This window comes from Carcharhinus amblyrhynchos, chromosome 15, assembly GCF_965287045.1.
Source record: "Carcharhinus amblyrhynchos chromosome 15, sCarAmb.v2.hapA, whole genome shotgun sequence".
Lineage (NCBI taxonomy): Eukaryota > Metazoa > Chordata > Chondrichthyes > Carcharhiniformes > Carcharhinidae > Carcharhinus > Carcharhinus amblyrhynchos.
The window spans coordinates 42,960,312-42,972,965 of record NC_137338.1 but is presented as its reverse complement, the minus strand read 5'-3'; the positions used below and the strand labels follow the sequence as shown (position 1 = coordinate 42,972,965).

At 42.3% G+C, this 12,654-nt stretch overlaps 1 protein-coding gene across 1 annotated transcript in view; it reads right to left on the bottom strand.

The window, feature by feature from the left end:
• LOC145352977 (uncharacterized) overlaps positions 1–6,674 on the bottom strand; it is a 98,272-nt gene extending 91,598 nt beyond the window's left edge. Inside the window, exon 1 of the mRNA XM_080203284.1 lies at positions 6,406–6,674. Within this exon, the coding sequence (XP_080059410.1) occupies positions 6,406–6,538 (133 nt within the window). The 5' untranslated portion in view covers positions 6,539–6,674. The remainder of the gene's footprint in view (positions 1–6,405) is intronic.
• Between the last annotated feature and the right edge of the window lie 5,980 nt (positions 6,675–12,654).

The following is a 12,654-nucleotide window of genomic DNA, read 5'->3' as shown; positions in this document are numbered from 1 at the left end:
CTTTAACTTGGAAAACTTCATTTGATAGATCAGATGTGTCATTTTACCCTCTCTCTGCAATCAAGGAGTTTAGGAGTCATGGCAAAGCCCACTTTTGTTGCAAATTGATTCCCAATCTCTGTGCTGAATGTGGGTCTCTTCAGAAAAAAATTGACCCAAAGGCTGATTTCTTCCTAGTCTTTGGGGGTTACCATTGCCCAGAAACTCAACTGGACTCGCTACATAAACACAGTGGCCACAAAAGCACGTCAGAGGCTGGGAATACTGTGGCGAGTTACTCACCTCCTGACTCGCCAAAGCCTGTCCACTATCTGCAAGGTACAAGTCAGGAGTGTGATGGAATACTCCCCTCTTGCCTGGATGGGTGCAGCTGTAACAACACACAAGGTGCTTGACACCATTCACGACAAAGCAGCCCACTTGATTGGCACCACATATGTTATGGTCTGTCCAACCGTCCCATGGTACAATTTAATTCCCTGTCTGTATACTTCATGGTACAAAATGGACCTGTAGCTACTTTTCCCTGATTTAAAATGATCCAATCCCACCTTTCTCTGGCATAAAGTGATACAATCTCACAATATCCTGGTACAGAATGATCAAATCTCACCTTCCATGAAATAGAGTGGACTTTGGGTTTTAATTATTCAAGTTTCAGTTAAATTTTTAGACTTTCCCAATATAGTAAATGCTGTCAACCCAGGTCTTATGCCTGTCATTTACAGCAGGAGTTTCCTGGTAAGTTTTAAAGTTTGTTCTGGGTATCACAGGTCAGTATCAGAGACATTCTCCAAGAGGCCAGGGCAGTGAAATTCTGCCCATCGGAAGTTTAAACCTCACAAGTTAATACATATGGGTGTCTAGGTTGGGACTTCCTAAGAGTAGCAAATATCTTAACACTCGCTGTTGTGACCATTGGAAGAGTCAGGTCTATAGGGGCAATTTCTAAGATCTCAAGTTATCTTGCCAGTGAGGTTTGGTGCAGGTAGTGTTATGTTGCAAATATATGCATTGTGAGTTATTAATGCCTTTTAAGAAGTTAAATAAAAGTTGTCATGGTGGAGCAGTGGTTATCATTGCTGCCTCACAGTGCCAGGGACCCAGGTTCGATACCAGCCTTGGTTCACTGTCTGTGTGGAGTTTACACATTCTCCCCATGTCTGCGTGGGTTTCCTCCAGATGCTCCAGTTTCCTCCCACAGTCCAAAGATGTGCAGGTTAGGTTGATTGGCCATGCTAAATTGTCCCTTAGTGTCAGGACCAACAGGGTAAATACATGGGGTTATGGGGAAAGGGCCTGGGTGGGGTTATTGTCGGTGCAGACTCGATGGGCCAAATGGCATCCTTCTGCATTGTAGTGATTCTATGATTCTAAAATTAAATAGAAATGAATTTGCTATTGTTACATGATAGCAGTTTACTCACTTGAAGTTCTTGATTTTCTGTTCATTTTCCATATTACCAGTGCAACTATCAAAATCACAACTGCTGCTCCAACAATCGATACTGTTTGAAAGAGTTGTTAAAAAATGTGATCCAAACTCTTTGCAAAATGGTGCTGCTGTTAATTATTTGTTTATTGCTTGAAAATTGTTCATTTCGCTTTCAATGTTTCACAGGGGGATGCTGATAGTCCTTACCCTGAGTACAGCTACCTTTGAGTTCTCACTCAACTGCTGCATTAAGAGCAAAAAGAATCAACCTGGCTGTTCAAATAGTCAGATTGCAAACAACTACCACCTAACTGTAGATGGTGATGCACCCATGACAGAGTCATTAAATGAGTTATAAATACTACTTAAAAAACAGAAAATAAAGTCTTATAAATTTAAATTAATGAAGACTTTTATGATAAACATAAGAAATAACTTCCTTGTTGCATAACTTCACATGCACTTTAACCCCCTTTGGTGAATAGTGAGGCAATGGTAGAAGGATTCCCAGGCAGATTATCTGCTCATTTGAACCATGGTAAGAAGTCTCACAACACCAGGTTAAAGTCCAACAGATTTATTTGGTATCATGAGCTTTCGGAGCGCTGCTCCTTCATCAGGAGTGATTTGTGCTCCAAAAGATGTTTCAAAAGCTCGTGATATCAGATAAACCTGTTGGATTTTAAACTGGTGTTGTGAGACTTCTTACTGTGCCCACCTCAGTCCAACACCAAAATCTCTACATCATTTGAACTCTGTTATGAATGCTCCTTCCACGGCCAACAAGTCCTGAGAGGGACTTGAACCCAGAGCATCTGGCCTAGAGATAGGGATGCTACGACTGAACCACAAGTCATCTACACACAAATAACTAATATAGGATCTGAAGAATTAAATTCACAAATAATATATTCATGTTCTCTTTTACATTTGCAAAATACATTTAAGTTTTCTATATCATATTCTTTTCTACATCATATTCCTCCCATTTTGAAACAATAATTTGGCGTAACGGACAATTAACAATTATTTATAGAAAGTTAAAAAGTAGCAAATTATACAGGAAGAGGATTTGGTTAGCTTTCTCACCTGAAATGTAGATTGGGAAGTACTCCATGTGAAGTTGTTTAATCTTTGTTATGTTAACGTCTGTTAATGACAAAACAATTACTTATTTAAACTTTTTCCTATTCATTCACAAGCTGTGGATATCGTTGGCTGGACCAGCATTTATTGCCCTTGAACTGAATGGTTTATTAGGCCATTTCAGAGTCAATCCCATTATTATGGATCTGGAGTCACATGTCGGTCAGACCAGGTAAGGGCGGCAGATTTCCTTCCCTAAAGATATTGGTGAACCAGATGGATTTTTACAATTGACAAGTGTCACGATTTTCATTAGACTTCTAATTCCAAATTTTTTTTATTGAATTCAAATTTTACCATTACTGGTGCCTATAGCACTATGCCCCACCAGTTCCCCTGTCCACTGTAATCAATTATTAATTATCAACGATTATAACATAAGAACATAAGAAATAGGAGCAGGAGTAGGCCATCTAGCCCTTCGAGCCTGCCCCACCATTCAATAAGATCATGGCTGATCTGCCGTGGCTCAGTTCCACTTTCCCACCCTCTCCCCATAACCCTTAACCCCCTCTCTTATCAAAAACCCATTAACCCGCGTCTTAAAAATATTTAGCGAGGCAGCCTCCACCACTTCAACTGGCAGAGAATTCCAGAGATTCACCACCCTTTGAGTGAAGAAGTTCCTCCTCAACTCCGTTCTAAACCGCCCCCCCTTTATCTTGAGGCTGTGCCCCCTAGTCCTACTGTCTTTTTTGAGCGGGAAGAGTCTCTCCACCTCTATCCTATCCATCCCATTCATCATCTTATACGTCTCAATGAGATCTCCCCTCATTCTTCTAAACTCTAACGAGTACAAGCCTAGTTTATTCAGCCTCTCCTCATAGCTCAACCCCCTCAACTCCGGTATCAGCCTAGTAAACCTCCTCTGCACTCCCTCCAAGGCCAAAATATCTTTGCGCAGGTGCGGCGCCCAAAACTGCACACAGTACTCCAGCTGCGGCCTCACCAATGCCCTATACAGCTGCAGCAAGACCTCCCTACTTTTATATTCAATCCCCCTCGCTATGAAGGCCAGCATCCCATTCGCCTTCCTGACCACATGCTGCACCTGCAGGCTGGGTTTTTGCGACTCATGCACAAGGACCCCGAGGTCCCTCTGCACCGTCGCCTGCCACAGTTTTTCGCCAAAAAATGAAGATTCTAATCTGATATTTTAAATTCCCGGCCATGGGTGGAAGTTTCCCATCGTGCCAGTGGCGGATGGGAGCAGAGAATCTAATGGGAGCAAAAGAGTCAGAAACCTGCTGGTGTAAAAATAGTTTGTAATTTTCCTGATAGCGGATTAATGGCAAATTGGCTGTCTCACTGAGTAGTGACGTGTATGCCCTATGCATTCATTACAATCTCATAACTGCTTGTTAAATTAGCTCCTTGCCAGAATCATGTGCTGCCTTCCAATCAGTGAAAAACCATGTTGATCCGAATCATATTTGAAAAAGATAGCATGCATAGGTTGCATCTCACGCTGCTTGCAATTTTGAGATGAGTGCTTCATGCAGGTAGTCTATCTGCCACATTGCTGTGCTAGTCTTGTTGTCATGCCTGTGGAATGCTGGGCTACAGGTTGGTCTTCTCCCATTAGCTGCCATCTTAGTCCCAAGGACACAACTGTGCAGTTGTATTCATGATGTGGAGATGCCAGCGTTGGACTAGGGTAAACACAGCAAGAAGTCTCACAACACCAGGTTATAGTCCAACAGGTTTATTTGGTAGTAAACACCACCAGCTTTCGGAACACTGTGCCTTCGTCAGGTGAGTGGGGAGTTCTGATCACCAACAGGGCGTATAAATGCACACACAGTTTACAGAATACTGATTAGAATGCGAGTCTTTACAACTAATCAGCTAAACAAGTCTTAAAGGTGAAGACAATGTGAGTGGAGAGAGCATTAAGTATAGGTTAAAGAGATGTGTATTGTCTCCAGACAGGACAGGAAGTGAGATGTTGCAAGCTCAGGCAAGTCATGGGGGCTATAAATAGTGTGACATAAACCCAAGATCCTGGTTGAGGCTGTCCTCGTGTACAGAACTTGGCTATCAGTTTCTGCTCAGTGACTCTGCACTGTTGTATGTCATGAAGGCTGCCTTGGAGAACGTTTACCCAAAGATCAGGGGCCGAATGCCCGTGACCACTGAGGTACTCGCCAACAGGAAGGAAACAGTCTTGTCCAGTAATTGTCGAGTGGTACTCATTCACTGTTCATTCCTGTCTGGAGACAATACACATAAGAATACATATCTCTTTAACCTATTCTTAATGCTCTCTTCACTCACATTGTCTTCACCTTTAAGACTTGTTTAGCTGATTAGTTGTAAAGACTCACATTCTAATCAGTATTCTGTAAACTGTGTGTGCATTTATACGCCCTGTTGGTGATCAGAACTCCCCACTCACCTGACGAAGGAACAGAGTTCCGAAAGCTAGTGGCGTTTACTACCAAATAAACCAGTTGGACTTTAACCTGGTGTTGTGAGACTTCTTACTACAGTTGCATTCAGACAGGGTTCAAGTATTAGACAGAAACCGATATTGCCACTGGGGGCGGGTGTATGGGTCCGCTCCATCGGAATGCTATATTTGTATTGAAGGACAGCACAGTGCATCAGTATTCAGACAGTCAGGCAGAATTGCACATTCAGAAATCAGCATTTTGACGAGGTGGTGGTGGAAGAGAAGGATAACAAGTGAATGGAGGGCAAAGGGATAGGAAAGCTTTTCAGGAGGTTGGGGACCTGAAGGACAGGAAGAATTTGCAATGGATTTGGGGGGAGGAGGCATGATGGAAGGCAGAAGAGCAGCAAGCACTTGCAAGAGTGTTAAGGAGAGGTTGGGGATGGTGTGGAATGATGGCAGACAGAAGGGTGACCAAGTGGTGGGAAGCTAATGTCTGATAAGGGAAACTGGAATGCTGACAAGCGAGGAGTGAATGGGTGACCACATGTAAGAATGGGAGCAGTCAGACACAGATTCCGGAATAGGCAGGGACAAGTCATGTTAATGGTACAAGAGATATGGGTACACAGAAACTCATAGGGGGTAGTAAGGAAAAGATGTCGTCATCATTCATAATTCCAGTGGGGATCCTTGTGAAAGTCAAAGGTTTTGGCCAGGGACTTGCAATCATGTGTACTTAACGGTTAGGAATGAGAGAGTAGAGATATTCCTGGGGCTCTGTGGACAGGAGTGAGAGAGTAGATATACTCCTGGGATTCTGTGGACAGGAGTCAGAGAGTAGAGATACTCCTGGGACTCTGTGGACAGCAGTCTAAGAGTAGAGATGCTCCTGGACTCAAGATAGGAGTCATGGAATAGAGATACTCCTGGAACTCTGGATAGGAGTGAGAGAGTTGAATTACTCCTGGGGCTCTGTGGACAGGAGTGAGAGCATCTTTTTGTTCATCACATTAAAAGGAAAACTATAAGTTAGAGTATTTACTGGGCAGCACAGTGGTTATCACTGCTGCCTCACCGTGCTAAACATTGATTCAATTCTGGCTTTGGGTGACTGTCTGTGTGGAGTTTGAACCTTCTCCCCATATCTGCATGAGTTTCCTCCAGATGCTCCGGTTTCCTCCCACAATGCAAAGATGGATGGGTAGGTTGAATGGCCATGCTAAATTGTCCCTTCGTGTCAGGGAGATTAGCAGGGTAAATACATGATGTTAAGCGGTTAGGGCTTGGGTGGGTTTGCTGTTGGTGTAGAGGGGCTGAATGGCCTCTTTCTGCACTGTAGGGATTCTATGATTCTTCTATTGTGTTGGTTTTTGTCATATATATGCAATTTATAAATGTAAAATATTTTCTAAGACTCTATCTTTACCTTTTACATCCAAATATATTTGCTCCTCCTGTTTTCCATTTGGAAAGGTTTGGAATATGCAGGAATACCAGCCCTTGTCTGATTTGAGAGCTTCTTGGATTGTGATTGTGGAATGTTGATCTTTGACTTCCATCCTTATTCGCTGATTGAAATGATGTGTACTGTTTAAATGGCTAACAGCAAGTGTGGTTTTGTTCCTGAGTTTATTCCATTCAACCAATACTATCTTGGCATTCTTTTCAGAAGAGTTACATCGTAAGGTTACTGAATCACCCTCCACAGCTGTTACATTCTCTTGAGTTTTAGGTTTTGTTGTTTGGATGCCTAGGTAAAGAAGGAGAATTAAGGTATTATTAATTCCCTTTGTGTACATGGGTTTCTTTTGGCAAAGTCATGAGAGTGGAATAGCTCCAGCTCTGAGGAAGTTTATGGCCTATGTAGATGCAACAATTTCACATTGAAAATTTCCACAAAGAGAATTGGAATAAATTTAAGGTAAGGGGCAGGAAGCAAAAACTTTCTCAGGTGGCTGGAATCTGGAACTCACTGCCTGAAAGGATGGTGGAGGTAGAAACCCTCACAACATTTAAGAAACATTTAGGTGAGCACTTGAAATGCCACAACGTATGAGGCTATAGAGCAAGTGCTGGAAAATGGGATAAAGAATGGATAGGTGCCTGATGGTCGGCATTGATGTGATGGGCCAAAAGGCCACTTTCTGCATTGTGAAACTCTATGACTTTATGACAGTACTTCCAACTCTCAGTACTGTATTTGAAATGGAAACCTTGTACCAAGCCTATTTTCAAATAAAGCCGCAAGATTGAGAAAAGTTGTGAAAAATGTAACTGAAACTTAATCAATGCTGGTATGATTAGTCTGCATTTTTTTGGAAACAATAGTTCAAATGTAGGATAATTATTAAAAAGTTAGCATATTCTCATGCCTATTTTCCATGTATAAAAGAGACAAATAAGTTTGAATGAAGGAGGCAATCAAAAAATCCTGTGATAAAGGAAGTTCTTGAAATCTGACAGAAACAACCAGTGTCAATTTGAAAAACAATTATGGATTGTGGGTGTTGCACGCCAAGGTAATTGATTTGGCTAGGTGTACATCCAGTGATTGTCTGGTGAATTGATGTATTTTGCGGAAATTAGTGACAAATCCAGATGGTTTGCACATCGTTTTGTTTTCAGCCTATCAAAAGCATTTTCTGCTTTGACATGTTAGTCTACTGGCCCAGGTTATGGTCCAGGACTGAGCAATTTGCTCAGTCAAGCCACCCTGCCTCTTTTCAGTCTTTACCCTCCCTCACCACCAGCACACTACAGTTGCAATATGTACTATCTACAACATGCACTTAGAATCATAAAATCCCTACAGTGCAAAAGAAGGCCATTCAGCCTATCAAGTCTGCACTGACCATAATCTCACCCAGGGCCTACTCCCATAACCCCACACATTTACCCTGCTAACCCCTCGACACTATGGTTAAATTTTATCAATGCCTTCCTCCCCTTCAAACTCTGCTTCTGAGAAGAACAAAATCAGCAATATATTTAAGATTGATCAGCATTGCTGAATTTGCTAACTAATGTGTTTTGAGAGCAGCTTGGCGACTGAGCATGGTAGTAATTTAAAGAGGAGGTCCACAACAAACATTTCCTCAGGGTAGTTAGCGATGATCTATAAATATCAACAATGGCCACATCCTGATTTTTTTTTTTAACAAACCTTTTTGATACATCTGTGCAACTACTCACTGTTGAACAGTAACAAACAAAAATCTAATGCAAACCATTGTGAGGCATGTTTGGATCTCAAACTGATTGTGGAACCGCTTATCTTGTTCTACCACTCATCTGATAACTTTTCGTTAGTGCTCCTAAAATCTCCTTTTGCTTGGTTTCTTTTTCTTTGAATTCTGTGCCTTCTGATTTTAAAAATCTATCATAAAGGTGCTACCTAAAGGTATGTGTTTTTCTACTACATTATGCTCAATAGATCTTTATTTAAAACAAAATTCTAGAGATGTTGGCATCACTAGCCAAACCAGTAAAAATGTCCATCCCTAATTGCCCCTGAGAAGATGGTAGTGAGCTGTCTTCTTGAATGATTGTCGTCCATGTGGTGTAGGTACACCCACAGTGCTGTTAGGGAGGGAGTTCCAGGATTTGACTCAGGGACAGTGAAAGAATAGCGATATATTTCCAAATCATGATGGAAGTGGCTTGGAGGGGAGCTTCCAGGTGATGGTTTTCCTGTAGTGGAATTGTCTATGATATCAGCAAAGTCCAATTTGGGGCAGGAAATGTGGCGTTGAGCCCTCCGATGGCAATGGCGGCTTTCTCTGCTATATAGTATGGCATTTAGAGAAGCAAATTGGCAGGTTTGTGTTCCATGCCATATTGCTGGCAAATAACCAATGATTTGCTCACCCAGCCACCATCTCAACACTTCAATGATTCAGGTGCCACATTTAAAGGCTGCCCCTGCACACATCTGGCACAGAGTTTGCTGGGAAGTGATGGCTGCCAGACTCAGGAAACTTTTGCACCCAAGTTCACCGATTCCTCCATTGATCGCCTGCTGGTTGCAGTGGAGGTATGTGATGTACTTTGTAGTCTGGACGAAAACCTGCCAGCAAGGTTGCCAGTCCAACCTGGGGAGCGATGGTAGCAGTGGTCAGTGCGAATGCCATTCAGAAGAGGACTGCCATCAGTGCCTCAAGAAGATGAATGATTTCCTTTGTTCCATCAAGGTAAGTCACTCATCGCTGTCAACTCTCACACTCACAGCTCCATCACACATCTACATGGATCGCACTCACTGCCAGCACAAGGTTCACCATCATTCACTCTCTCTCTCTCTCTCACACACACACCTTAATCTCCCTTGCGGATGTGTCCACATCCCATCCATACACCGCTCAATGCTCATACATGCCAGAGATCCTTATCATTTTGCCTGGCCTCCCTCCATCTGTCTTCATGCAGGACAAGCTGGTTCACAATTAGAGGGAGCGATCCGAGACTGTGGAGGGATTTCAGAACTGAAGGACCTCACAGACATTGAGGAAAGAGCCATCCAGCTAGCCGAAGAGGACACGGACTGTTCCTGGGTTGATGGCGAGGTTGGTGGCTCTCAACTCAGTGAGAATCCCATATTGCAGCATCCATCAGACTGCCAGGCTGTGACTGATGTCTCCTGTTTCTCACACCTCCCTCATGCCCTAATGACCTCTCCTTTCTGTCGCAGGTACATCTGGGAAGCAGCTGTGGGGGTCCACAAGCCAGGTCCTCAACTCTACTTCTGACAACAACATAGGTCATGAATTAACAGATCCTAAAATAGCAGAACCATCACAACATTCACCCATGCCCTCCACCAGTGCAGAGAGACACAGTGAGATCTAGTTTAAGAGCAGCCTAGGAGTGACAATCTGGTGAAACCATTGCATTGTTTGTTCCACAGCAGATGGAGGTAGGGACATCCCAGGATGCTGGCACTCAGAGGATTGCTGGAGACTGGAAATCTACTGAGTTCGAATCAGATGATGGGCCTCTGAAGCAAGGCAAGGTAGGGAAAATCAGAGCAGAATGTCTGCTACACTCTTCAGATTGCAAGGCTTCTTGGAGGAGTATGACCAACTTCAGTCTGAGGTGATGGCTTCAACAGGCCAATGCACCAAGATCAACACTGCTGCAGGAGATGCAATCCACTTGCTGGTATCCACCAGTATCAATATCAGCTCAGTCCAGCTGCCCCTCCCTCCAAAGGTGGTAGTCAGCACTCCTGGAATACCCACAGGGAGGATCAGCAGGTGCACACTCCAGGACACCTATAGAGGTGACTCCAGGAGTGTCCTGCCTATCCAAATCCCCTCTTCTTCTGACCACATCAGGTCCAGCTCTGCAGGCTGAAGGTGGTGGCACTGCCACAGGGCAGGACACTGAAATTGGTTAGCAGGCCCTGAGTGAGAATGCAAATGGTGTGTGAGGACTGGGTTTGAGAGATCAGGAGGGGAGTAATAAGGGGGGGTGGCAGGTATAGCCTTTGATGGAGTGCCTTCAATGGTCACAAGGGAGCCCCACAACCAATAAAATCTGGTGTACTATCCCCTGGCTTGGGCCTCCTATGTTTTCAGGTAAATTAGCAGCAGGGGCAAGATTCAGTACTTAAGTGGCCATTAATTTGCCTCTTATAGGTCTCAGTAGACCTAAGGGTGGGTGTGTCAACCACCGTCATAATGGCGTAGACAGGTCATGGCGGGTGGGCCAGAAGTGAGCATGTCTCCTGTTGCATTTTATGAAGCCCTTGCTTTAAACGTGTTGGTGAGCACTGTAAAATTCTGCTCAGATTTCTGATTACACAGGTTTTCCTTACGTGCTCCATTAAATGTAGAAAGTTAATAAGCAGCGAGAGGGAGACAGCTCAGAGGCTGGTCTGAAAAACATTTCCTACTTTAATGTTTGTTCAATTTATTAAAAAAAACAGTGAAGTCAACTAATTAAGAAGGGGAAAGGATAGATTCTTGAGAGACTACAGAGATAACAGTAGAAGTTAAAGAAAAATAATCATCAGATATATTCTTAGAACATAGATGCACTGCATACGCTCAAACTGTATGAAGTGCATTCTTCTCTGGGTACAAAAACAAATATCTAAACTCAACATTATTACACTAGTTTCATGGTTACTCACCATGTTGAAACTTGGGGCCATCATGTTTCATGTAATATTTGATATATTCTTGCAAGTTTTGACTGCATTCTTTAACAAATATTTATTGAATTTTTATTTTTCATAAAATGACCTGTTTTTTTCTCATACTCTGGACTCTGTTCTCTGTTTTGTAACTGACTTGTAATGCATTCTATACTTTTGCCTGACTCCCTCAGTCAAGTGTCCAATAAACCCTCATTGAACGTGTGTATGTATTCCAACCATTGCAGTGTTCCTTTAGTCCCAGCCTGTTACTTCTTCAAAGAGTTTAGTAAGATTGGTCAAGCATGGTCTAATCTTTTGAAATCTGGGCTGGCTATTTTGATTTCTGGATGTTTTTCTATTCCATCTATTAGAATAGATCCTAATATTTTTGCTACCATTGGCATTAAACTTGCATTTCTCATACTTAACTCTCCCCTTTTTTGAATATAAAATAATTTTAGCTGCCCTCTAGTCCTCTGACACAATTCCCTTCCCAATAAAATGTATATTTCCACATATAGAAGTATGTCCAGAGCAGATTTTATCCTTGCTAAGTTTGTCTATAGTATCTATCTCCTTATCTAGCTTAAATGCCTTGGTAACTTTTTTGACATCACGTCCAGATTATTACCCTACCTGGTAAAACCTGAGGCAAAGTAATTTTCCATTGTTATATACGAGACCTGATTTTAACTGAGAATAGCAGCTTTATGTGTGTGAGTAGAATTAGATAGGTGACAAACTGTTTCAACCTTGGCAACGTGAGGCCTGGGAGGTTTTAATGCCAGGTTTCAGTCTGGTAATGGGGCAATGCATTGTTATGTGGCAGGAGCAATGGAGCAAAGAATGGCTCCCACCCCTCATCACAGACAAGGGAGAGTTTATCCATTGGCCTAGGAAAGCCAGACTGAACTTTTCTTGTGAAGTCCAAAAGTGTTTTCTTGCTCACCCCAGAAGAAAATTCAAAAGAGTAAAACTTAGCCTCTTTGGGTCTCTTCTGGCACTCACTTTTCTTCCATTTGCCAAAATTGCATCTGTTTAATATTCCTAGAAAATGTTATTTACAATGTTGCTATACCATGTGACCAGTAATGTATTTCTTATTGTCCAAAAGGATAGGTTAGATAGCCTGTTGCCAAGCTACTGTTGACTGGCAACCAGGAAGCATGTGGATCATTCAAGATCCTATCTTAATATTCTCTCTGCAGCACAGAGAGAGCGCAACGTAATGACAAATGAGCAAAACTATTATCCCAATCAATTTCATCCATCCATAGAAATCCGAAAGTGCTCCCATTTCAGTTTCTAATTATTTCTTAAAGATTCTAAGATTTCCCCTCTATTGTTTTTATTATTTGATATACTTATTTGCATGAAGAAGTATTTCTTGACATCAGTTCTAAATTGAACTTTTGCTAGTCTGAATGTGTCTCCTTCTGTACTCTCTTAATTTTATTTAAAGCGATACTTGGATTTACCATTTTAATTTTGTTAATTGTCCATGTCTTTCAGATCACTTATTATAAGTCTCCTTTT